The sequence below is a fragment of the Punica granatum genome, chromosome 5 (genome assembly GCF_007655135.1).
Source record: "Punica granatum isolate Tunisia-2019 chromosome 5, ASM765513v2, whole genome shotgun sequence".
NCBI classification, from domain to species: Eukaryota; Viridiplantae; Streptophyta; class Magnoliopsida; order Myrtales; family Lythraceae; genus Punica; species Punica granatum.
Genome location: NC_045131.1, coordinates 9250149 through 9274803, shown reverse-complemented (window position 1 = coordinate 9274803; position 24655 = coordinate 9250149). Strand labels below are relative to the sequence as shown.

Genomic DNA, 24655 nt, shown 5'->3' with positions numbered 1-24655 from the left:
CCTCGAATGTGGTCCAAAATACTGCCCCGATTTCCTCATCCCAGGAGGCAAGAGCCATGAAGCTCGACCTGTGAAGCAAACAAAATCGAACAACATAACTGGGAAATTCTGGTTCTCTATGCTTGATTTTGGGCGTATTCGGCTCTGGTTAACAATGGTATCCAAAATCGAACTAAACTGAATCATGTCCACTCCCTAATGTTAGGTGCTTATATTTGTACATCTGCTATACTCTTGACCAAATTTTATGGAAATCCTGCAACTTTTGCGCCAAAAAGAGATCGTAGTGGTCCGTAATAGAAATCCGATCGAATCTCCGAAACTTCACCAGGTCCTGTCTCCATCATTCATGGCCCCGTAGTGTTCAACATTGACAACACAGTAACATGAACAACAGCTAAGCTCATCCCCCGAGCTGAAACTCATGACAGGAACAAAAACCAGATTCTTGCAAAGAATAGTAAAAGGCAGCTCAAACCCAACGACAACACAGGAACAAGAATATGAATATGTCGTGGAGACAAGCCGAAGCATCGTCAAATTTCAAGACAAGAGACTTCGGTTTTGCTTTTTCTTCTCCTTCCTTCTTTATGATTACGAAGTCATCACCTATCACCTCCCGCACACCTCATTAATGACCGTTTGGGAAGTTGGCAGCCCCCTCGACCTTCACCTGCTTCCATCAATGAACCCACTCTCCCTCCCTCTCTCTCTGTTTCTCTCTGCGTTTTCTTTCCATCAGAGGCAGTCCCATCTGCCCATTATCTCATGACCCTTCCCAAAAAGAAGCTCACAAATTCCCCATTTCAGTCCTTCACCTGCCTTCCTTCCTTCAACTGCATGCACTTTCCGTGCCACTCACTGGTCGCCCTTTGATTTTCTTCCGCCATTCCCATTGCTACTGAAGCTGAGTGTTACAAGTAAATGCTGCCCTTAATTTGACGCTGGACTTTGTTGTTACCGACACGAAAAAAAGTTTGGTCTTTGATTGGTTTTTTTATATGTTTTGCTTTCTTCTTTTGTCATTATGTTTGGACTTTACAGTTGGGTAGATGAACGAACTCCTCCCCGCGGAGATAACAAGGTTGTTGTTTATATGCCTCTACCCTTGATCTGATCTGCTTGCATAGGGAGCTTCGGTCGGAAAGAATCGGGTTTGGTTAGAAAATCTGAGCGTAAAACCCCAAAGTTTTGAGCTTTCTACACCGATAAGATTTCATTCTTCTGATACACGGCGAAGCTTTTGTAAGCAGTGACAGAAAGTTTGAGACTTTTCAAGGGAATGAACAGCTTGATCTTCTTCTGTAAAGGGCTGCAAGAGAAGTGAAAACCCGGTGTAAAGAATCACAATTTGTGGTGAATACTTATAGGATCCATCAGAGGTTGGAGCAGTCGAAATTTTTGGGATTTTGCTCTTACTGGTTGAAGGAAAATGGTGGGCAGTGTTGAGACTGTTAATCATAGTGTGTACTCAAATGGCTCGGTTCCGAACGGGAACTGCTCGGAAGAGAAGCTCGATGAGCTGAGGCGACTCCTTGGGAAGGCTGAGGGTGACCCCTTGAGGATAGTTGGAGTTGGGGCAGGTGCTTGGGGCAGTGTCTTCGCCGCCCTTTTGCAGGACAGCTATGGACAGTTCCGCGAGAAGGTCCAAATCCGTATTTGGAGAAGACCCGGGAGAGCTGTTGATAGATCCACGGCAGAGCATCTTTTCGAAGTGATCAATTCGAGGGAAGATGTGCTCAGAAGATTGATCAGGCGCTGCGCTTATCTGAAGTATGTCGAGGCGAGATTGGGAGATCGTACGCTTTATGCGGACGAGATTTTAAAAGATGGGTTCTGCCTGAACATGATCGATACGCCACTTTGCCCCTTGAAGGTAGTGACTAACTTGCAGGAAGCTGTTTGGGATGCTGATATCGTGGTCAATGGGTTGCCTTCAACAGAGACTCGCGATGGTGTTTGAAGAAATAAACCATTACTGGAAGGAGAGGATCACGGCGCCTATTATTATATCTCTAGCAAAGGGAATTGAGGCCGCTCTAGACCCTGTTCCCCATATCATTACTCCCACACAGATGATTAACCGAGCAAGTAAGTGTTTCTACTCATAACTTGTGATTATGCCAATCTTGTTGGTTGCTAAGCATTAAAAGTGTTGGCTGACTAGTTTTGTATGAATCGTCTGGAATATCATCTGCACAAAACTGCATGGCACCATAACAACATGATTCTATTTCGATGCAGTTGAGGTTTGGTGGACCAAAAAGAACTGCACTATCTGTATTCACTTTATGCCAAATTATCATAGCCTTTCAGATTTCTCATATTCTTTATCGATATTTATGAACAACCCGTTGCAGCTGGGGTTCCGATGGAGAACATACTTTACCTTGGTGGACCTAACATAGCCTCAGAGATATACAATAAGGAATATGCCAATGCTCGGATATGTGGATCCGGCAAGTGGAGGAAGCATCTTGCAAAGTTTCTAAGGCAATCTCATTTCATTGTCTGGGACAACAGCGATCTTGTGACTCATGAGGTCATGGGAGGATTGAAGAATGTCTATGCCATTGGAGCCGGTAAGTTTTGAATCTCACATTCTATCCTGCATTTCCATAGTAATTGCCTCCATAGCATTTCGATAAATTTGACATAAATCATATGTTTGTGATTATTGTTAACCACTTGAATTTCTATGCAAGCGAATCCCTTGTTTCCAGATAAAATTCTTCTTATGCTCTTCATAATGAAAGAGAAGATGAAAATGCTGAGGCATTCACTTCTCCTCGTTTGACTTTTCTTTACCAGGAATGGTAGCTGCTCTAACCAACGAAAGTGCCACTAGCAAGTCGGTGTATTTTGCGCATTGTACGTCCGAGATGATTTTCATTACCCATCTGCTGGCGGAAGAGCCTGAGAAGCTTGCGGGCCCTTTGCTGGCAGACACGTACGTGACATTGCTGAAAGGTCGTAATGCATGGTATGGCCAAATGTTAGCTAAGGGGCAGCTAAACTTGGATATGGGCGATAATATCAGTGGCAAAGGAACAATTCAGGTTTTATAAATATATTACTATTTAGTTGTTTCAGCTTTTCCTTGGTGGATATTCGCACCTAGTAGTCCTATCTGGGGTGAATGTGTTTCATATTCAGAGCCTAATATATGGGTTAACTTTTACGAGGAATTGGTGATTATTTATTTATTTATTTATACATAAATTTTTTCCATGTACAGGGTGTATCTGCAATAGAAGCATTTTATGAGCTGCTAAGTCAGTTTTGTTTAAGCGTGCTGCATCCCGAAGAGAACAAGCCTGTTGCTCCCGTCGAGCTCTGCCCCATCCTTAAAACGCTGTATAACATACTTATCAAGAGGTAATTGACTTTCCCGGTCAAATCTTTTTTTCTTTTTCACCATTTTTGGGTCCCATAGGTTCAAGGGGACCCAAAAATACATCCGGGATCGAAATCAGATTACGTGGGAAGAGATTTCCTGGATTTGCTGTTGGGACAATTCAAACAGGTTTTAACATCGTTGTTTGCTTTGGAAGTTGAATTTTACTGGATTCTTTCCCATTGCTAGGGAACAATCTGCTGAAGCTATCCTCCAAGCACTGCAGGATGAAACTTTGCATGATCCTCGGGAAAGAATAGAGATTGCACAAAGCCACGCATTCTACCGACCTTCACTTCTCGGGCAGCCTTGAACGGTTTTTCTTTCATAGAATTTGCGGAAGTGTCTTTCATAGAATTCCGAGCTTCACTTCTCGGGCAGCATTTAACGGTTTGTCTTTCATAGAACTTGTGGAAGTGTATTTCACAGAATTCGTGGAAGGAAAAAGTTTAAAATGATGAATCGATTCCAAATCAACATACAAGCATTTGTAGAGGGGAAAATTATCGACACATAATGGTCTTGTAATACAATTTGTGCTATTATCATTCAAATTTTTGGTCATTCAGCTTCTCTGGGGATTTACTCGGAAAATTAATGACAGGCACAAAATGTGATAAGGTGAGTACAAGCACAAGCAATAAACTTGTTTTTCATAGCGGTAAATTCATCATACATGGTAAATGCCAATCCGTCGATTCATGATTATACATGCTCACAAGAATAGATAAACTGCGCTGTAATGAGTAAGATGCCAGTGGAGTCTTCTACACCAATGCATTGGTTGTCACAGGTCCCATAACAATCAAAGCAACACCAATCAAACTGGTCTTGACAAGAGTCTCTGAGACTGCATCACAGTTAGAAATATTCTACTGTGATCAGACTGCAGAAACATTCTGCTCGATTAGATTGATATTGTGAGTCTGCTCATACTGTGATTCTCCACGTTGGCATCTCGAGCGTTATCCCGCAACATATTAGCTTCCATAATGACCCACATATTAACTGCCTTTTAAAGCTCAAGGTTGGCGGAGTCACGTCATAGAATTGGTCCTCACAGATGGAACGAGAGCACTAAGATCCTCCACCGGCCTAAATCCGTTAATCTAACACAAAATTGCTATGGTAGGACGGGAAGATCCACTCTGCTGAAGGAAAAGAAACTCACTCTTCCATTCTCTACGTGACAAAACTTCACCGGAATATGCCCAATTTGTTTCTCAACAACTTCGACCTCTGCTCTAGATGGTGGATTCTCCCTGCGAAAGAACGACAGATCAAAGGAAGAAGGTTCCAAATGCAGGTATCTTACAAGATTGCCAAACAATCATGCACAATATTATTGTGAAATTCAATTCGACCATGGACTAGTATTTTGAAACAGAGACGCGACAACTCAGTACCTTGTTATGCAAAGCACGTAGCTGGGGTCACCAGGAGAGGACTTCCTGAATTTACCATTTGGGAGGTAGACATCAAAGGCTGGTGTGAGTTCATTCAAGTCCAGCGTGCTCAACTTCTCGGTAATGAACTTATCTTCGATAGCAACATCATCACCCTTGACACTCTTCAGACTCCACGGAACACCGTGCCTCCCGACAATGTAACCAAGAGATTTGAGATGCCTATAGACCTCATACAGTTCCCAACAACAACCATTCTTCTCTTCTGCTAACTTCTCATACACACTTTGCAATGAGAGGCCTCCGCCATCCTCGCCAAGAAGAACAAGCGCCCCTACTTCCATAAGAAACCTACCCGGACACGTACATTGTAGGTCAGCAAAACATATTACCATTGACACATCCTTCGGAGTGCAACCGTTGCTTCTGAAATCGTAACACAAGCATTTGCTCGACAAGAAATAACTCTTGTTCTGAAGGACTCGAACTTGAGCCGGCATTTGCCAGCAGAAAAGAGTCCCAGTTTACATTATGAAAACACATATGACGAGGTGTCGCTATTCGAAAACGAGAAACTAAACAACCGAATCGAAATCATAAAATGCTTTTGTGCTATGTGCTTTGATTAGCAGAAGGCTACCTGCCCTGAGCTGTAATATCACAATTTGTAAAATTACGGCAGAAACCATTGCAGCATAGAAGAAAAGGCTCATTCACCTACACAGTCTCCTCGATTGAGCAGTAAAGCTTCCCGCTCCTTACGATCCCCGTCGTCGTCCAAATCTGGCCCTTCCTCTCCACCACCTCGGCCATCCCGATCTCACTGTCCCAGCGAGCCTTCGAGCTCGCTTTCCTGCGGTCAGCGATGGCCAAAGCACCAACAAAGACGAACTTTCAAAATTGATACACTGATGAAAGATTCTTCCTTGTTGGCGGGAAATTCACCTGAACTGCAGCTTGGAGGCCGACCCCAACGACGAATAGCAGGCGTCTTCTTCGTCCCTCAGGTCCTGCGCGCCGAGGTCCCCGTCGCTCGAACAGCTTTCCCAGTTCTCCGCCTCCATTTCCGCCGCTGCTGCAAGCGATTCCAGCTGTTGACTTGGCCGAGCGAAGGGGGAAGTCTGCCGAGCTCGGGAGAACTGTCCGGCCTGGCCTGTTTCCTGAAACCAGGTAGCCTGGGCCGAGCGAGCCCATTTGACTACTCTTGACTTTGACTTCCCTGGCTGCCACCATTAATGAAGTGAGAGAAGGGAACCACGTCAGCAACCCCGACTTCTGCGGGCCCCACCGAGACCCACCTCAAACGAAAAGACGGGATTGCCCCTGCTCCCCCTCCCCCGTCCGGTCCGCCTCTTCCACTCTTCTCCGCTGCTCTGCGAGACGGAAACGCTGAGAGAGCTCGTCGCTTTCACTTTCATCTCTCTCTGTCTCTACATCTGCTGAGAGCTCAGTCTCCATCGGAGTCATTTTCACTGGCGATACAGAATCCTCTCCCGGCAGGTACGGCTGCATCCTCGCTTGCCCCTTTCGCTATCTGCTTGGCGTTCAAGGAAGCTCCATGAGCTCCTCCATTCCGTTCCTCTTCTCTTCTCTCTCTCTCTCTCTCTCTCTCTCTCTGTCTGAAGTTGAATAAATCAAGCTCGCCATGGCAGCTCCGGGCAGAGGGTCTCTGGTTCACCACCTGCACCGCATTTACTGTCTCCCGCTTCCATTTATAATATTCACTGCAAGGTTGCGCATTTAGTACGTCAGGGAGACGTTGGGGAGCTCCTCTCTCATCCGGGCGTTTGTGCAGTAACTGAACCTCGGCTCAGCTGTTCCCATTTATGCTTGCATTGCCTCCGCAACTTCTGTCATCGGATGCTCTTTTGTCTTTTCACCTCTGTGCTCCCCCCCGTTTGTAGGTTTTAGCTCTCTGTTAGATAACGAGTAAGCCGCACCGCATCGGCGTCTGAGGATTTGTTTGAATGTTTGTGATCACTCTCGTTTCTATTTGACACAAAGTTTCTTGCTTGCCCCGAGATTTGCATCACTTGTGATCATTTTTGGCTTTAGCAGAGTCTGTGATCTTGTTTGGACCTAATGATATTGGCTTTTTTTTTTTTTTTTTGGGTTTTCAAGGTGAAATTGTTATAAAGCCATGACTTGGGATCTCTGGGGTCCTCCAAATAATCAAGGTTTTTCAAGTCCCCGCTTTCAGTCTTACATTTTTACATCATTCATTGATGACTGATCACGAGAATCGTTTAATGAGAGGCATTTCGTCTCGAAATGATTGCTCTGCAGTTGAACCAGGGTGCATGAACAGCACACTTGTTCAACGACAATCTGACTTCTATGCTGGTTTTGGCGTTGGTGAGTGTTTGCCTTTCTTTTAGATACTTTTGTCACTTTTTGATGTCTTTATACTTTTTAACTTGACTTTACTGTCTCAGATCTGATAGAAGAGAATGTACAGAATGAGATGTCCTGTGTGCAAGTGCTGAGGATTTTGATAGCAAAAGCTGATGCTGAAATCGACGAGCTGGAGAAGTGTCTCGTGTCTCTTCAGTGTGAACTTGCCGGGGAGGAACATGAAGAGTGGTATGATGTTTGCTGTGATACTTTAAAGGAGAAGATCGACTTTGTCAACAAATCTTTGAGGAGCTTAAGGAGCAATGCCGGGGATTGTGCAAGTGACCCTTTAAGTATGCACAGAGAACCTGCTGAAAAAACACATGAAATATTGAAACGTTTGCTGACTAATTACCTCAGAAAAAATCATGAGAAGGTCTGATGATTATTGAAATCTTTTCTTTCCACTTACATTAGCCTCAGAGTTTACATTTCTTGATGCATTTCTATTGTGTTCCTGAAGAAAATGGCAACTTTATCACTAACTGTCCACAGTTGCTTTCTTTGTGGCCAAGCTTGTTCTCCATAGTTGTGTGCACATGATGCTTATATACTCTGGTATTTGACACTGAACAGGCCGTGGAAACTGCTGCTGGAAATTCCAGCATGGATGTTCAGGATACTCTCTCTCTCGATTCTAACAGGAAACAAGAAAAGATCGATTCTGATTCAAAAAATGAAAGTGATGAGGTAGGAGATGACATCTGTTGTTCTTTTAGTTTCAGGGTTCTAATATCGTCGATTACGATATTACATAGAGAGACGGAAGAAATTCTAATTTTCTTGAGATGCCTCTCGGTTTGATTTCCTCGGCATCTAGTCTTAGCTCTGCATACTGGTGTAATTTGTGACCTGTCAGATCATGGCACCATTATCTTGACTATCGATTATATCTCAATCCATTTGAAGTCGTCATATTTTGGTTGTTAGAGGAGTTTTAATTTTACTATTTTTTTCTTGGGTCACGAAGCGAACAGAGAGAGGTTTTGAAAGTAATAAACTGAATAAGTTTCATTTGGTAGAGCATTGTCTTCAGTAACCCAAAACTGAAGGCTTTGGTCAACAAACATGTGCCGCACTAAACTTTTCATTTCCTCTTGATACAGTTTCTTCAACAGCCTACTGATGTCATCGATGAAGTCAACACTCTGAATACTTTGAAAAGGAGATCCCGGCATGAATCTAGTGCATTGGGAGAAGAAAGTTACCGACTATCTTTGACGAAAGAAGGTAAAAGAGAAGATCAGCGCACTGGCATAGTACAACTGCATGATGTTACTGTGAATGGCAAGTCCAAATTGGGCCTGGAACCGAGACACAGGAAAAAGAGGAAGGAGCTAAGTGGTCCAAGCGCTGAAAGATCACAATCTCCTCATGAAGAGATTCCATCGGCTGTTTCAAAAGCCGAAGTACCAAGAAAGTTCAGCATTGGGAACGGCCGCTTTAATGAGCCTTCGAGGGAGAAGACAGTGAAGAAGATGGTTGTGGCACTCACGGCTTTGCCACCAAACAATAGCGGACAGGTATTGCGACCTTCCAAGGTGAGAAGAGATGCACCTGTTAGTTTGAACTCCTTGCACTCACGTGAAAAAGAGGCTGAAAGTATGCTCGAGGAAGATCTGCTCATAACGGAATTGAATGAGTCGCTTGATTCCCCCAGGGAGCTGGAGCCTTTGCCAGCATCTGATGCAGTAGATATCCTGCAAGATATGAAACTAGATGATCTAAGGGCCATTGCAAAGGAAAAGAAGCTGAAAGGGTACCACAAGCTCCCAAAGAAAGTATTGGTCGAAAAGATAGTGAACTCTCTGGGTAGTTGCTGATAACTGGTGGTGTTTTTGCAAGAACCAGGTGCGACAGAAGAGTATATAACATGGTAGGTCATAGGTAGGTATTACGAGAAAGCAAGAAGTTTCGTGTACAGGTTTGGGCTTTAGGATATTATCAATAGGATGATCAACGCATTGTAGATCATCTAGAAATACTATAGGATGATCGTAGGGTGACGGAGACGATAGAGCAAGTTCGACATTGGAAGGCATAACCACAGAAGTTAACAATAGTACATAGAACTACCTAGTTTTCCACTTGATGTGGATATGGGACGAATGGGAACGACAATCTCTGTTCCATAATGCAGGATTTTCAGTTTGTCATGTTTAGTACGAACGAATGAAAACTTTCTGGGCAGGATTTTGTATTAGCAAAGCACCATCATGCCGAGGTGTACTCATTTCATATGATCTTTCTGCGAATATTACTGTATAGAGCAAACTATGTACATGAAACATGATGAGAAGTTTGTACTACTAGGTTCTGAAAGAATAGCAATACTTAATACCTTGATAGACTCTCATCGAACTTTGCCCTAACAAGTTGTGGAGCCGACATAGGGGATGGGCGAATGAGCTTGCTGCGCTCCCTCTAGGCCAGGTATGAACCGGTGGAATCACCATTGGCCCTGGGGCGACAAGGATTAATCAATGTTTAGTCGACTCCCGACCGATTTTCATTTTATTTTTTCTGGAAAAACTTTTACATGATAATGACATTGATTAATTGTATTCATCAGCAAGTTAAATCGTAACTTGATATGGATACTTTATGTTTGTTCTCCACAGAGATGTTCCTTTCTTCGAGCTTGTTCAGCACAAACTTGACGAGGCAGCTTCGAAACGGACAGATATTCATAATATTATCATCGCCGTCACTGGAGAAGATAACGATCAACCAGCCGGCCTTCTAAGTTGGATAAGATTCAGAAAGGATAAGATAACTACTAAGAATTTCCAGCAATAACTAATTGTACACCTACGCATCCATGGATGTATACCAATTCACCTAGCAATCACACTAGACTAAACCCAGATCATAGGCTCGATTCGATTCCCTCTGAGTACAGACTTATTCGATTAGTTATATCGATATAACCTAGCTGCATCTGGTGATATGAGCGATGAACAAGTCCAACTCCGCCCGGGAGACTCCCCCATCACGGACCGACCTCTGGACAGCCTCACCCAGTTCGGCTGCTCTCTTCCTCACGCAGTCCCCTTCCTGCGATGACATGAGCAGCTTCACAGCCCTCTGGATGGATGACGAATCCACGAGAGCGCTGTTCACCAGGGCTGGCCATTCCTTGACCATGACACCGATCCTGAGGATCCTCGTAACAAGGACGCTATTGCTCAGCTGGTCTGAGTGCATCGGCCATGCCGCAATGGGCACTCCCACGGTTATGCTCTCCATGCACGAGTTCCACCCGCAATGGCTCATGAACCCTCCGACCGACGGGTGCCCCAGAATCTCGAGCTGGGGCGCCCATTCCCTCACCACGAGTCCCACCCCTTCCACTCTCTCCTCGAACCCTTTCGGGAGAGATAACTCGGCTAGCTTTCGTGTTTCGTAACTGTCGTCGTCGTCGTTCGCATTGTTAAACATGTCGCCCTTGTCCGCATCCCTCAGCACCCAGATGAACCGCTGCCCGCTGCTCTCGAGCCCTGTGGCGATCTCGCGAATCTGCTCCTTGCTGAGGGCTATCGTCGTGCCAAAAGAGATGTAAATCACGGAGTTCGACGATTGGCGGTCGAGCCACTCGATGCATTTGTGCTTGCCACCTTCAGGTCTTGCCTTCTCGCTGGCTAGCGATGATGATGATGGGATCCTCACCGGATTGAATGGTCCCACCGCCCAGTGAGTCTGATTAACCTCTTCCTTCTCTAGTAGTTCCATGAACACTTTTTCGATCGCCCTACAACACATAGAATAGAAGATGGTTCACATCTCGATAACGTTTTTACGTGTAAGGAATCTCGGGAAATCCTTTTTCAAGCATACGGCTGTGTACTATCAAACGTACTTTTTATGGGGAGCCCATGGGTCATATAATTGGATAAGATTAGGGAAAGCAAATAAAATTAAAGGAGTACGGAAAATCCTACCGATGATCTATTTAAATTCGAGTTGGCGTTCGCCACGATCTACTATATCATTTGCTTCGTATACATATATGGTATTTCGCTCCTCCATTGACATAATTTCATGTCATGTCATGAAAGAGTTCTCCCTATTAATAGATCATGTAATATAAGTGCATGCATATATATATATGAGTACATGGACATCTAACCTGGACGTGTTGTAAAGCCTGCCAGAGCCGAGATGCACAAACTTGTACTGGTGCTCGATGAACTTCAAGAACTCGGCCGGAAAGCAACCTTCTAGTGGCGGCGGGTCCTCCAGGAAAATGCAGTCATTCTCTCCCAGTGGCAGCTGACCCGCAGCAGCCCGGGCAAGGTACCAGTAGACTGAGAAGGCTGAGACGCTGTGGAAAACGAACGTCTCTGCGTTTGAGACTGAGAAGGCATCTTGGACTGCTGAGGCCATGAGGGAGTCGTGGATCACCACGACCCGCCGCATGGACCCTGAGGCCAGGGACCGCACGAGGTCCGCTACGTGGTGACGGAGGTGGAACGAGGCGGCTTCAATGGAAGGGATGAGCTGGGAGGGAAACTTGGATTTCGAGGTTGGGTCGGGGGGAGGGGAGGGGAAGGGAGGGATATCGAAGCCGTGGACATGGAGAAGGCGCTTGGCGGTAGCTGAGGACAGATCCCAACCGTGTACGCGGAACTTGGCCTGGTGGATGTGGGTGGCGGCAGCAACGTAGTGGACGGGGATGCCGTAGGAGGAGATGAGGCGGGATAGGTGGAGGAGTTGGTTCAGGTGGCCTTGTGCCGGAAGAGGGACCATTACTACTACCACCTCGCTGGCTCCAACCGGTGGCGTGCACGGCTCTTTCCAGCCATAGACGGGGTGTGGGTGGTCAGAAGCGGGAGCCATGTTGAGGGCGAATATTCAGTCTATGGCTTATGGGAAGATCACTGGGTCCATTAATAGCTAGATATAGTAGAAATTAATGTTTTTTTTGGGTGAATAGACATTAATCAATTTTAATTAATAGCAGCATGCAGCTCCTTGACTCATAATTAAAAACTTTCTAAGCCGAATCTCAATAAGATACTACTTGTATTTTTTTATTAATTATTAAGATTTTTATTTTATTATCAAAGAGAGTGTAGCGTTATAGCGCATGCTCTCGTCTGTCAACCAATAACTGCAGGTTTAATACTTGTGGTGAAATTATCCATACCCTTTTATTAGATGTTATGAAATTATTTTATTATATTAGGACATAATAATTTTCGTTATAATCGAAAAAAATTATTTCAATAAGATTTTTATTATATTGCAATATAGAAATTCCCTTGTAATGAAATGTATATATGTGTGTGTGCTCATTAAATAGAGTTTTTTTTTTCCTGTGAACAAATGGAAAAGCTTTTAATAGCCAGAAAGATGATTTCCACGAACTTGTTGTCCTTCTGGGTGGACCACCAGTAAATATTTATTATTCATAAAAAGTAAATGTTTATCACATGAAAAATAATTAAATTATCCTTGTGATGGGGAAAAAAAAAGAATCTACACATGTTGTTTTATGTCTTTGTTTTTCTTTCTTTTGCATAATCAGAAGAACCATTAGATGGTGCTCGTCACTCACAAGACGAAATGAGCGACTTTACGGGTTTCAGAAGATAATATTCTAGATCGTGATTATAATAAGTACATCATAGCACGAGAATGTATCGGAAATCTTATGTGCCATTTATTAATTTTACTTCTAGAGAGTGGTCCAACGAAAATGAGTTCTTACCTTCTTTTTTTTTCGCAGTCCGCAGCCGTAATTGGGTATTTTAATTAGTATTCCTTGTAGTGAACAGCAGTGGTCCGATAAAATGAGGTACTGTTCGATAATGTTATGTTATAGTACGAGTTGTTCGAAGAATGCCTACAAAGACAATGGTACCGATCAATTTCGAATCCTGCATTGAGCATCCCATATGTTGCCCGGGACAGAGAATTTTCCACATCCAATCTATTCGAAGGATTTATTGCCTTTACGTAAAGCAACATTTGCTGGCATGGATGCCCTAATTAGGACCAACACAACATGTATATAATCAAAGAATAATTAATGCTGAGGTTATTAAAATGAAAGTACAAAATGTTCCTAATCACTAATGACAATCGTTATCTACTTCCCATGGCAAGTTCCAATTGGATGAAAGAATTCTTTCCAAGTCAATTCGATAGAGACGCGACGGATAATGTATAATGTGGCGCGAATTAATTTGGCGAGCTCGTCAATGGTAAGAGGGACATTTGAGAATACTCCAATGGAAGTTTGTGCACTTTAACGACAAGACGAAGTATATCCAACTAACCACCAAGGTGGTAACCCGACTGGTAACGAATTTTGCCTTTCAAAGGGAAAATCGAGGGGTCGAAACTCGATTTAAATACGAAAACGCTTGCATTAGTAGACCATTATCCTCTATCTTAGGGGAGCTGTTATATTTCACTTTGTGCTTTGGTGGGGATGTGGTGACCTAAGTAGGTTATGTCTTACCGAGTTCTTTTCCTATCAGGCGAATGGAACATTCCATGACGACCGCGGAGCCCTTCTAGTCTTCAAAGGAGGTTGTTACGCTGGACTCCTCCTCCTAGTCCTAGCCTTTTATTTAGTAGAAAAAAAAGTAGTACATCAGAGACATATATATCCATGGAGATTAGGACCTTGTGACATACATAGAATGTACTCATGTATGTATGGCCCAATGAATTGATAGAACCAAAAGCTAAGATAGGACATGGAAATTCCAACTTGAGTTATATGGTACCGCAAACAAAGGCTTTGCACCATTAAAATAAGGGATAAATATGAAATGAGGACAAAATATTTGGCAGTTCCTCCCCCTCACAAAACATATATGGGATCTCGATTTTGTCGGGTGGTCCCTCATCCGGAGTCGCCGGCTACCTTCTAGCCCACCTGCAACCTCGGACTGACCGCCAACAACAGCCCCCAGCCCGACAAATCAAGATCCCAGAGGTTTGCCCCTCTAGGATCTCTATTGGTCTCTTCCTCCCGTCCATGGTCGTGCTGGTGGTGGTGGCCTAGGGAGCTCGCAGGATAAGGGGTGGTGTGGTTGTTGGCACAGTGCTCACCTCTCCAAATGGAAATTCGGAGAAAAATAAATATTAATTTTAGTATATAAAAGAAAAAATGTGAAACGTTTTGATCACCTATTTCGTAATATAATTAAGAAGGGAGATATTTTTTTTATTTTTTTTATTATGAGTGGATCACTATTAGTATTATCTTTATCTAAACATTCAAGCAAATCAATAAGATCAGCTCTCCTCGCCAGACGTGGTATATTTGTTTTCCCTTAGAGTATAACAGAAGGAAAAATTATAAAATTGTAAAATTTTATTTATATTTCTTTTATTGAGATCTACAAGATATGAACTTTTATTCTTATGAACGTGATTCATTAATTATTATTAATGGATATAAAAATGCATGTCCATGAGATAAATGAAGAGAAATAAAAAAATTAATAAAATGACATATAGGAAAACCTATTAACGAGACTAAACCCGAAAATTCAATAGTTGCAGCTGAGTATGTACTGACACACCGTACCTCGTTTCTCAGTAGCATAATTGTCTTATATGATAATTCTCTCCTTCGTATACTAGTTCTTAAACGATAATCCTCTCCTTTAATTTTTTTTTGTACATTTTTAAAATTTTCTTAGCCACCTTTCCTTTCATAATTTAATTCTTAAAATTTTAATATTATTTCATAATTTCTATTATTTCCTTTTCAATGTTTCTTGATGAATTCTTCCTTATAATATATACTATAAGGGAAACTTACGCGTAATAAATTTATGATGATATATATATATATATTTTTCTCTTATCTATGTTGACACTCTAATGATGACAAAATAAAAATGATCGTGAAATAATGAATTTACTCAATTGATGATTCCCCACAATTTGGGGATCTGACATATTCATTAATTTAATAGTTCTTCCTATTTATTTTATGTCTATTGCTCTTTTTATTCGATATATATGCTAAATAATCTGCTACTGTTTTTTTGCTTAACGTAATTCATTATAAATCCTAAGGGTAAATTCTACAAATACCTCTCTAATTTCGTTAGATAATAGTGATATCCCTCGTAAATTTTTAATTGACACCGGCATTCCTTATAAAATTTTAAAGGACATACTATGCACCTTGCACGAGGAGAGTTTAGGGTCCATTTTCAAAACCTTACAAGGATATTAGCGTCCTTGCATGAGGTGAATCTAGTCAACTAGAAGACTTCCCTACGATTTCAGTATTTGACATATTTATTATTTCAATGATTTTATTTCTTCTTCTTTTTTAAAGATAAATAAAAAAATATTTTACTTTTCTCATGCATCCTGTGATTTATTAATAATTCTATAATGCATGTCCAGATTTATATATACATTTTCAAAATTAAAAGCGGAACTCTCAACTAGAAGATACCACGTAACTTTGGTGAGTCAACATTAATAATATAATAATAAATTTTATTCTTTTTATTTATTTTTATTTTTCATTAAAGTCTATAAAAATAATATTTTACTTTTCTTATCCATCATGCGATTCATTAATAATAATCATAGAAAATTCTTTCTATGCAGCAGATTTAAATGTTTAGGGATAATAGCGAGAAAGATAATTTCCACGAATTTTTTAGAATTGAAAAAAAAAACCTTGTGATTGAAATAAATAATCTATGTGGTCTTATGCCCTTGTTTTTTCTTTCCTTGCATAATTCGTATCTGAAGAACCGTTAGATGGTAATTGACACTCACAAGACGAAGTGAGCAACCTTACAGGTTCTTAAAGATAATATTCTAGAATATGATTAAAAACTGTATATGTCATTCCGAATTTATCGAAACTATCATATGCCGTTTAGTTTTACTTCTAGAAGAGTGGTCCAACGATTCGATGGGCAACGAGGATGTGGTACTCATTAAACCGGGTCTATGGACCAAATTAACACGCAATATTCAACTCATAGCGCGTATTGGCACATCCAGTTAGATCCCTATCCAATCAATTCAAAGGATTTATTGCCTTAACGGAAGCAACATTGTTTGGCATGCATGTCCTAATTAGGAGCACACCAACACAACGTATAACCAAAGAATGCCGATGATCTTAGAGTGAAAGTACAATTCCTAATCACTGACAACAAATAATATTGTTATCTACTTCTCATGGCAAGTTCCAATGGGATGAAGAATTTTGTCCGAGTCAATTTCGATAGAGACGCGACGGGTAGTGTATAGTTTTGGCCAATTTTGCACTTATTAATTGGACGAGGTTTCCAATGGCAAGAAGGACATTTGAAAGCACTTAATGGCAAAGTTTGTGGCTTTGCGCACTTAAACAACAAGACGAAGTACATCCAACTAAGTGAGAAATATATCCATGGTGATCGGCATTGTTACATACATATATGTACATATGTATATATGGCCACGAGTAAGTCGGAATAGGCTGCAATGACTCTCAGAATGGGTGGGGCTAAATACCGTGGGGCACTCAAGTCCGGGAACCGCATGAGCCTGAGGTATATATTTCCGGATAGTAATGCTCGATAGATGGGAGAATTTGCTCAGAATAATACCGGCCACCGGGTACTAAAATGTAGATAGTCTGATAGGGTCCATGAACTTTGGGAGCCGACAGAGGCTAGTTCTGCTGAAAAATCAAAAGAAGATCATGAAATCATTTTAAGATCAGCAGAAAATTTTGATCGGATAATATATTCAGTTCATGTCGACCTACATGTCTTTTGTGTTTGTCATCTCCGCAAGAGTCCTACATCAGTAAAGTACAATTAATTGACAATTATATCTTTTTTCTTGTTTAATTACTAGAGGAAGTGTCGTTGTTCGCTACGTAATATAACATTAATTGAGGGAATTGCGCCCACTCGTCATTTTCATTGTCAAGGATGAAGGACCTATGACACACAAAAGTCCATATATGTGCTGCAAATGGATGTATTTTTGCCTACGTGTGACCTACGTGGACTGTTAAAGTCTATGTGTGACCTACGTGAACTGTTAAAGGGACCCACCATCAGCAGCAAAAATTGACGGAAGTTATAACGGATGTCATTTTTGAGACATTTTAGAAAACTTATGATTTTTTCTGTTACAAAACAAAATTTATGATAAAATTGAGACATTTTACAAAACTTGAATTTTTTTTGTTGTAATTTACCCTATATATATATATATACTTATACTATACATAGATGATCGATCCTAGTTATATATATTATCCATGAAAAGGATAGTTTTGTTTCCGTGGGCAAAGGGAGAAAAAAAGAGAAAAAAAAAAAGTAAGCTCGAATAATTGGTTGTTCCTTCCTTCACATGTAAATAGTGAATATATTATTTATATTAATTAAATGGATGAGTGCATATTTTCCAAGTATAGATTATAAATATCACTATGTCGGCAATCCAAACGAAAAGACATTGAGAGGGTTTAATTAATTAGGCTCAAAATCTCCGTGCAAACAAACAAATTTAAAGCCTGCAAGGTACACTATGCACTTTTTCTTTTGATGAGACTATATCATCACTTCTATTGTCGACATCAAACTTCAAGACCCCAACGAATAAAGCCTGTGATTACGCGCTTCTCTCATATTTTCAAGTCGTTATTCGCTCGGCGAGCTACGTGAGGGATGAATATACCGGTTACCTGTCATCGGGGAAAGTCCCGATTAGATATCTAAACCGACGAGACTACTCCACAGTCGACATTTGGCTGGACCACGTATGGTAATCAGCAGCCAAGGAAACAGGCGTTATCTGATTAGGATGACAATGAGTTGTGTACTGATGATAGCCCCATGAAGCTTTTGACGCCAGCTCCCAGTCAAGCATGTCCACGTGCGAAGCACCGAATCGGGGCCCTCTGCCGTTAAATCTCCCGCTGCCTCCTGCACCAACAATGTCGATGACCGAAGTCATAAAATGTCGGCTTCCGCCGTGGCAGCCACGTCCGTCCCTGCACAAAGACACAACGTGTCACGCGCCCTTTTTATTTTTTCGGTATTCCAAAACCCATTAAGAATCGACTAATACCCGGATCAGTTCAGTAAATAGTAAAACTCTTTCAATATAAATTTATTTTATTTACAAGACTCGAATTCGAGATCTTATTTAGGAAAAATAAAAGCCAAATCACTTAAATTAATCCATGTTAGTACAATATGTTGTACTTTGAGTTTAGCTATATTGAGAGGAGAAAAGAAAAAGAAAAAGAAAAAGAAAAAGTAAAACATCGGACTATCTCTGATTAGTTTTAAGTTTGAGATTAGTAGTAACTCCAACATATATACCACCACAAATGAGAGTCAAATTTTATTAGTCTAACATTCACTTTCAAATATCTCCTAATTCCATAATAAAATTTATATTTCCTCTCGATGCATCATGGTATTACTTAGATTGGGTTTTGCTTATATTTCTTTCACGAAATAAATTAATATAAATACCCAAAAAAAAAGGCAGTTGCTTAAGTATTAATATCATGGGACATGCGTTTGGTGAGATGTCGTTATAGGTGACCTAGATGTGTGTGTATATGCACCCAGCTAGCTATAATTAATTTGACTGTACAAATTCAAGTAAATAATATATATGAATAAATAAATTGATTGTAGGTGAGTAGGAAAGTGCACTCTTAAGCTAAGAGCAGACCATTTTTGGGATATGGAGCCTTAAATTACGAAAGAATTTTAGTCTGGCGACATTAAACAAAAGATTTGTCCAAAAAAAGGATTAGGCTGGAATTAAACTCAGAATCCTCCCTTTTTTTAGGTGAAATTTTTTTTAGGATATATATTTGCTGTCGGTAAATTAGAGTGTGACTCCTTTTCTTTTATTCATGTCGGCAAATCAGTTTTTATGTTTGTTGTATTCGCGAAGGAGGCTCATTAGTACTGTAGCATGTGTAAATGGCTGACTAGGAAATAAGAGGTTCAGAATTTAATTAATTCTCATCAGTAGAATTTTCGTGCTGATTTATACTGTATTATTAAGTCAAATTTTATAATGCATTTTAATACTCTCGAGTTTAACCCTTGATGGGGGTACAATTTGGTGATCAGGTATTGCACAGTACTTTTCAGTATGAGGCGTCAATATTCCTCAAGGTGTAATAGTTCTCTCTTCCATATCGACATAGATTTTATTTTTTTACAGTGAAGTTTTATGGATATAAACAATGAAATAGAAATCATGATAGATAACAAAGGGACACAAGAATTTTCACAATAAATAACGAACTCGAAACCTTTTAATTGTCAGACGAAAGCGTACATCACCGTATTATAATATCTTTGATATATCGGCATAGTTACCACTTACCACGAGTTAGTACGGTCAAGATATCCACCGTTCCTTGTATCATCAATTCTCTCCTTCTCTCTCCCGCGATCGATCTGGAGGCCCTTGACTTTGGGCATATGGTGCTCATGGATATTGATCTTTTGATGTGTAGATTCGACTGATCGAGCCAGCACTAGAAGTTCAAGCAACCGACGATCCATTTTTCCTTAAAGACGATATATCATAGCACACAGTACTGATGTCCGTTGATCTTACTAGCTAGGGACTAGAGCAGTCAAGTTTCCAATGCGACACATATATGTACATATACATATACATATACATATACTCGAGAACTAAACTCGTTGATGAAAGTCATGTTATCATACCATACCCATTCATAATTATAGGCATTGAAAAATGTACTTATAGTGGGAGTTTTCTAAGTGGTGCATGCGCAAAACGTTATCATTTTAACCCTAAGAGATTTGGCCTAACGGTTAAGGCGCGCCTAAGTTTGCACCCGATTCCGGGTTCGAATCTCTTTGGAGCCACCGGAGCACTTTTGGCGTGATTACCCGCTCTGTGCGCCGCCGATGAGTTCACAGAGCCCCGGAGATTAGTCGGGCGAAACCTGAATACCCCAGGTTAAGGAAAAAGAAAAAAACGTTATCATTTCCCTTCTTTCCCCCTTCCATTTTCCTTCTATCCAACCACACTATTAGTAATTCCAAAAATACTTTCTCCTGGCGACCTTAGAATGGCTAATAAAGCTATGAGACCCATGAGGCTAGAGCATTAGTATATATGCATGTATATATATATACACACGCACGTGTAGGTTCTAAAATTGGAAGATTCCGCAGCAGAGAGTGTAGGGCTATAGGGTTTCTAAAACTGGCAAGTGTCGGTAGTACAGCACATGGTCTGAAGCCGGATTCGTTGGTGTATGGTCTCCACAATGCAATGCATGAAGTTAGGTATGTCTGTTCGGGAGATGAAAGCGAAACCTTAAATGCGAATAATTATTGCGCGATGGGAATTTGGTTGGTTGACGTCTCCACATGAATCAGTGTCTCATCGAGACGAGGCAATTCCCCAAAAGCTTCGCCTATATGTTCCTTAATTTCCCGTGTCGAAATTTCCCACGTTCGACACGAGACATCTTACCCCGACAATGCTAGTGATATCATTATTTCTGGCTAACAAAGACACGACCGAGCATGACTTCCAAAAACGTGGAACTCCTGTTGTTTGAATTTGTGCTATGATGGAGAGATTAATCGGAAGATTAGTTTCTACTCGAACATCTCAATACGTATCGTTTACGATGTATGTACAAACCGCAAGGACAACAAAAAAACAAAAAGGCTGGAACCAAAAATATGAGACCAAGAGCTCAGGCCCAGCCCATCAACTGAGAAATAAGATTTAACTGCTCTAACAATCATCACCGGTTCTGTTGCCTTAACAGAATTTAAACAAATAGGAAGTGAAAGAATGATTGAACTGAATCAATTCTCATCGACTGAGGGAGTTGGTTCCGCTCCCACACACTTGAAAATATAAGAATATGAGCTTGACGTATTGTTGCTGATATTGTGTGTTTACAACAAAAATTTGATCGTGCCTGTAGTCTGTCTCTTGTCCTGTCTCTTGCTTCGCCGATGTTTGTGTATGATACAAGTACCCCTCGCCTCAAGGACTGCAGAGGTTCTTGAGATCCTCCTCCTTGGCATACCAGCTCGGGATTATTTTGGATATGTGGGGGTACAGATCCTTGTACGAGTTCCTTATAGTTCCTTCTGCAACTCCAGTAGCTAGAGAAATATCTGCACTCAAACAGTTCATATTCAAAGAAGTGTTCCGGCAAGACTTTGTTTATCCTTCTATATTGATATTTACTGGATACAATTACATTATAAGAAGTGCAACAGATGAATCGAGAGTGGCATGTAGTGTTGTTGCGCAGACTTGGAGAGACAAAAACGAGAAGCAGAATAGAATATTTGATAGACAAACCTCGGAGAGGCTTCTTCTCATCTGAGAGCTGGGTAATGATGTAAATAACTGCTGCTGCAATAGATATAGGACTCCTCCTGCAGGTTCCCAATAAGTATGGTTAAGTCATGAATTCATCTTCTTGGAGCAGTTAATTATAAGGAACTGAAGAATAATGGACAAAGGATGTCTTGAATGGAGCCACTGGTCTTATCGTAGACACAAATATAACCTTAACAATTCATAATGAATTCGTGTAATAAGGGGGAAAAAAAAAATCAGTTCACTATATTTTCTCACCATCTAGACAGTGGATGCCCAATTGGGCTTCAACTGGATTAGTTGGAGCCTAATTGGGCTTCCGGATAGCAGGGTGCACACCGAAAAACATGATGGAAGGAGTGCTTGATAACACTGCAAAAACTATACCTTATATCAAACTCTTCAGACTTCTGTACAGCTTCCTGGGCAGCTTTAACTGCTTGGTTGTTCATACCAACATTGGAACAAAAACGCCTCTGCAAATGAATTTCTATGTAAGGCATGAGATTTTTGGAGAAATACCCATTAAGCAATATTTATATACAATACAATCTTCTCAATAAATCCTCAAAAAGAGGAGAGAGAGGGGGGGGGGGAGGTGGGAGGGGAGAGAGAGAGAGATGCCTTACCATAAAATCGGCAGCATGTATTGCTCCCATTTCGACTGACTGGCCCTTCTCTAACCCCAGTTGTTTCACTATGTATTCTTTTGCTCGTCCTATTTCCTTCTTAGTGGCTCCGTTGGCAACGGAGCAAATTTCTATATGAAACCCAGATTTTCAGGAAGCTCAGATGGATACTAAAAGATAAATCAGGAAGCATCCAGATGTAAAAGAAATTACAAGGCTGTACCCTTGACAGTACGTGGCTTGTCTTCTTGCCGACAAGCAATGTACAGGCAAGCAGCCAATAGCGCATCCTGATTTCTTCCTCTACTTGACTTTTGGTCTTCGACCTTCTTATATATCTCATTTGCGCGATCCTGTAATTTGGAAACATGGTCAATATTACAGAGAGACATAGTCATGGATAAATGAGCGAGCAGGGGAGGGGGGAAGAGAGAGAGAGAGAGAGAGAGAGAGAGAGGGAGCGAGAAAGAGAAATGTAGGTTTACCTTAATGGTTGCAACGAGACCCAACCTGAAACACAAAATAGTGATCAAAGAAACATTAGAAACCACTAGTCACTAGCCAGATACGTGTAGTGAAAAGCTCAAAGTAACTCGAGCAATATCATGAAGTGAATTGAAACATTCCTCTGAAGTAATTTAAAACAATTATGATCAACAAAAATTAAAAGGCAGAAAATACACACTTCATGAAATCTTGAATCCAATTTTCTCTAAAATTAGCACTCCAATTCCAGCACATTTTGTCAAACAACTAATAGAAATGAGTTCTAAGAAGATGACAATCAAACTATAAGGGCATGCTCAAAGAAATCAATTCTAGTTGCACAAATAACAGGATCAATGTTGAAGTCATTATATCAGATAAAATAACATAATTCAAGGAAACTAACATACTTAAGAGCCAATAAGATGAATAGAGAAATACATAATACAACAGTTGCTTTTCTCAATTTCCATCCAGGACATAAGGTCCATAACTATTGTTTGTACCGCTAAAAAGAATACTTAGTTCTATCATAAAATGATTGATCTCCTGTAGCTTAGCTCCATGGTACAAACACCCCAAACACATAAAATTAAACTCAAAATATTCAAAATTTTAAGCTAGTGTTCTCCTCTTGAAAGAAGATCAGACTAAATTGAAGTTTACAAAGGCCATGATACTCAGTTTTGGACACTCATATGCCACTTTGCCTTGACGGACATAGAATATTACATGGCCATAGAAGACACTAGCCATATCGGATATCAAGTCAAATGACAGTGCCACTTTCAGATACAACTTAGTTCAGGCCCCCAAACTCAAAGTCTCAACCATGATCACCACGTAAACCTCTGTGGGTGCATGCATATACCCAACAATCAGACATCGACAATAACTGCACATAACCAAGCCAGGGCTCACTCTCCTTCCAGCTGATGAGTAGTCTTCAGTTCAGATCAGTTTTGGCTTATAAGAATTGCTCTGAAATTGTGAAACAACAGGCATACATGGCGCACCTCAATAGATCAAGACCCAACAGAGTTGTCATCTTTGAATTTCTTAAACTTCACTAAGCAATTACTCGTGCATCCTCTTTGAATTTCTTCATGATACACATAAAAAGGGACTCAATTCAGCAAATTTGACATTTTTATCTTCTTAAAAAGCCTTGATCCCAGGTTCTTTCATTATCCAGCACCGTCCTCATTGAACAATCGGACTCAAACCAAAGACCAATCATAGGTATCAGCCACAATAAAGCGATCCAGTGCCGGGTCAAACACAATCCAAGTACCACATTCTGAGCTGAAAGTACAGACAACCAGGCATCTGCATTTCCTCTAACGTTCCTAAGCTACTCCATCAACACTACACATAATTCTCGACATCACTTGACAGCTCAGCAGAAGAGACAGCAAGAACCAAAGCCTCACCTGTCGGACATAGTCGCAATGGTCTTGAACGCGAGTCTGAGTCCACGATCGGGATTCGATCCGCGGTTCTGCCACCGCCCCAGGGAAGAGGACAGGAACTCGCCGGTGGTGCCGTTGGGCTTAGCTATGACGGTGGAGAGACCGCCATCGGTGAGGAGCGGGTTAGTGGGGCCACCAACACGGACCGGATCGTTGTCGCCCGATTCATTGGCGAAAATCCTCCACTCAGACGTCTCATCGATGGAATGAGACTCGAGCACGAGGCCGCACTCCGAGCAGACGGTGTCGCCGGCGGAGTGGTCGGACACCACCTCCGTGTGCTTCTTGCAATCGGAGCAGAATGTATCCGACATCGTCCCCGAGTCAGGCACGGCTCGCCGGAGCTTAGAGATGTCCCTCGAGCTTTGGTAGATCGGGTATCCGAGCTGAATTTCACCTTCCCGTCGACTTCTCCTTCTCCTCCGTCGTCGTCCTTCTCTTCTTCTTCTTCTGTTGCTCGGTCTTGGAGCTGGTGGGAGAGAGAAAGGAAGAGGAAAGAGAGATCGAGGG

General features: G+C 41.4%; 5 protein-coding genes across 9 annotated transcripts; 2 read left to right on the top strand and 3 right to left on the bottom strand.

Annotated features, from left to right (window-relative positions):
• The first annotated feature begins 464 nt into the window (after positions 1-464).
• On the top strand, positions 465-3968 carry LOC116208109 (probable glycerol-3-phosphate dehydrogenase [NAD(+)] 1, cytosolic). The gene is given in 7 exon segments (XM_031541349.1): positions 465-920; positions 1045-1948; positions 1950-2091; positions 2361-2582; positions 2812-3059; positions 3239-3378; positions 3587-3968. Coding segments are annotated over 6 exon segments (1392 nt in total). The 5' UTR covers positions 465-920; positions 1045-1432; the 3' UTR covers positions 3711-3968.
• A 59-nt stretch (positions 3969-4027) lies between these two features.
• Positions 4028-6002, bottom strand: LOC116208111. Its single transcript, XM_031541356.1, has 4 exons — positions 5749-6002; positions 5525-5656; positions 4804-5154; positions 4028-4659 (listed from the first exon to the last, which is right to left on the bottom strand). The coding sequence occupies exons 1-4, from the start codon at positions 5865-5867 to the stop codon at positions 4521-4523; spliced, it is 741 nt and encodes a 246-aa protein (XP_031397216.1). The 5' UTR covers positions 5868-6002; the 3' UTR covers positions 4028-4520.
• A 144-nt stretch (positions 6003-6146) lies between these two features.
• On the top strand, positions 6147-9506 carry LOC116208110. Of its 5 annotated transcripts, none has more exons than XM_031541352.1 (6): positions 6147-6303; positions 6925-6980; positions 7090-7158; positions 7239-7573; positions 7774-7887; positions 8304-9506. In XM_031541352.1, the coding sequence occupies exons 2-6, from the start codon at positions 6944-6946 to the stop codon at positions 9018-9020; spliced, it is 1272 nt and encodes a 423-aa protein (XP_031397212.1). In that variant the 5' UTR covers positions 6147-6303; positions 6925-6943; the 3' UTR covers positions 9021-9506. The 5 variants fall into 5 exon arrangements, with proteins under 5 accessions (XP_031397212.1, XP_031397213.1, XP_031397215.1 ...); XM_031541353.1 differs by having other exon boundaries at positions 6147-6732; XM_031541355.1 differs by having other exon boundaries at positions 6925-7158; positions 8304-8738; positions 8858-9029.
• Positions 9507-9866: 360 nt separating this feature from the next.
• LOC116208108 (zeatin O-glucosyltransferase-like) lies at positions 9867-12089 on the bottom strand. The gene is made up of 2 exons (XM_031541348.1): positions 11327-12089; positions 9867-10948 (listed from the first exon to the last, which is right to left on the bottom strand). The coding sequence occupies exons 1-2, from the start codon at positions 12034-12036 to the stop codon at positions 10129-10131; spliced, it is 1530 nt and encodes a 509-aa protein (XP_031397208.1). The 5' UTR covers positions 12037-12089; the 3' UTR covers positions 9867-10128.
• Positions 12090-20887: 8798 nt separating this feature from the next.
• Positions 20888-24655, bottom strand: LOC116208767 (transcription initiation factor IIB-2). Its single transcript, XM_031542322.1, has 7 exons — positions 24107-24655; positions 22673-22697; positions 22411-22540; positions 22188-22318; positions 21946-22034; positions 21538-21614; positions 20888-21347 (listed from the first exon to the last, which is right to left on the bottom strand). Exons 1-7 carry the CDS (start codon positions 24457-24459, stop codon positions 21214-21216), a joined length of 939 nt encoding a protein of 312 aa, XP_031398182.1. The 5' UTR covers positions 24460-24655; the 3' UTR covers positions 20888-21213.

Coding starts and splice junctions, on each gene's coding strand:
- LOC116208111 (XM_031541356.1), bottom strand. CDS start 5,867: ATGGAGGCGGAGAACTGGGAAAGCTGTTCGAGCGACGGGGACCTCGGC. Junction 5,155..5,524: donor TGCTCAATCGAGGAGACTGT/GTAGGTGAATGA, acceptor GTGTCCGGGTAG/GTTTCTTATGGAAGTAGGGG. Junction 4,660..4,803: donor TACGTGCTTTGCATAACAAG/GTACTGAGTTGT, acceptor GTTCTTTCGCAG/GGAGAATCCACCATCTAGAG.
- LOC116208110 (XM_031541350.1), top strand. CDS start 7,029: ATGACTGATCACGAGAATCGTTTAATGAGAGGCATTTCGTCTCGAAAT. Junction 7,159..7,238: donor CTATGCTGGTTTTGGCGTTG/GTGAGTGTTTGC, acceptor TTACTGTCTCAG/ATCTGATAGAAGAGAATGTA. Junction 7,574..7,773: donor TCAGAAAAAATCATGAGAAG/GTCTGATGATTA, acceptor GACACTGAACAG/GCCGTGGAAACTGCTGCTGG.
- LOC116208108 (XM_031541348.1), bottom strand. CDS start 12,036: ATGGCTCCCGCTTCTGACCACCCACACCCCGTCTATGGCTGGAAAGAG. Junction 10,949..11,326: donor AGGCTTTACAACACGTCCAG/GTTAGATGTCCA, acceptor TATGTGTTGTAG/GGCGATCGAAAAAGTGTTCA.
- LOC116208767 (XM_031542322.1), bottom strand. CDS start 24,459: ATGTCGGATACATTCTGCTCCGATTGCAAGAAGCACACGGAGGTGGTG. Junction 22,698..24,106: donor ATTGCGACTATGTCCGACAG/GTGAGGCTTTGG, acceptor TTTGTGTTTCAG/GTTGGGTCTCGTTGCAACCA. Junction 21,615..21,945: donor TCTGAAGAGTTTGATATAAG/GTATAGTTTTTG, acceptor GGGAACCTGCAG/GAGGAGTCCTATATCTATTG.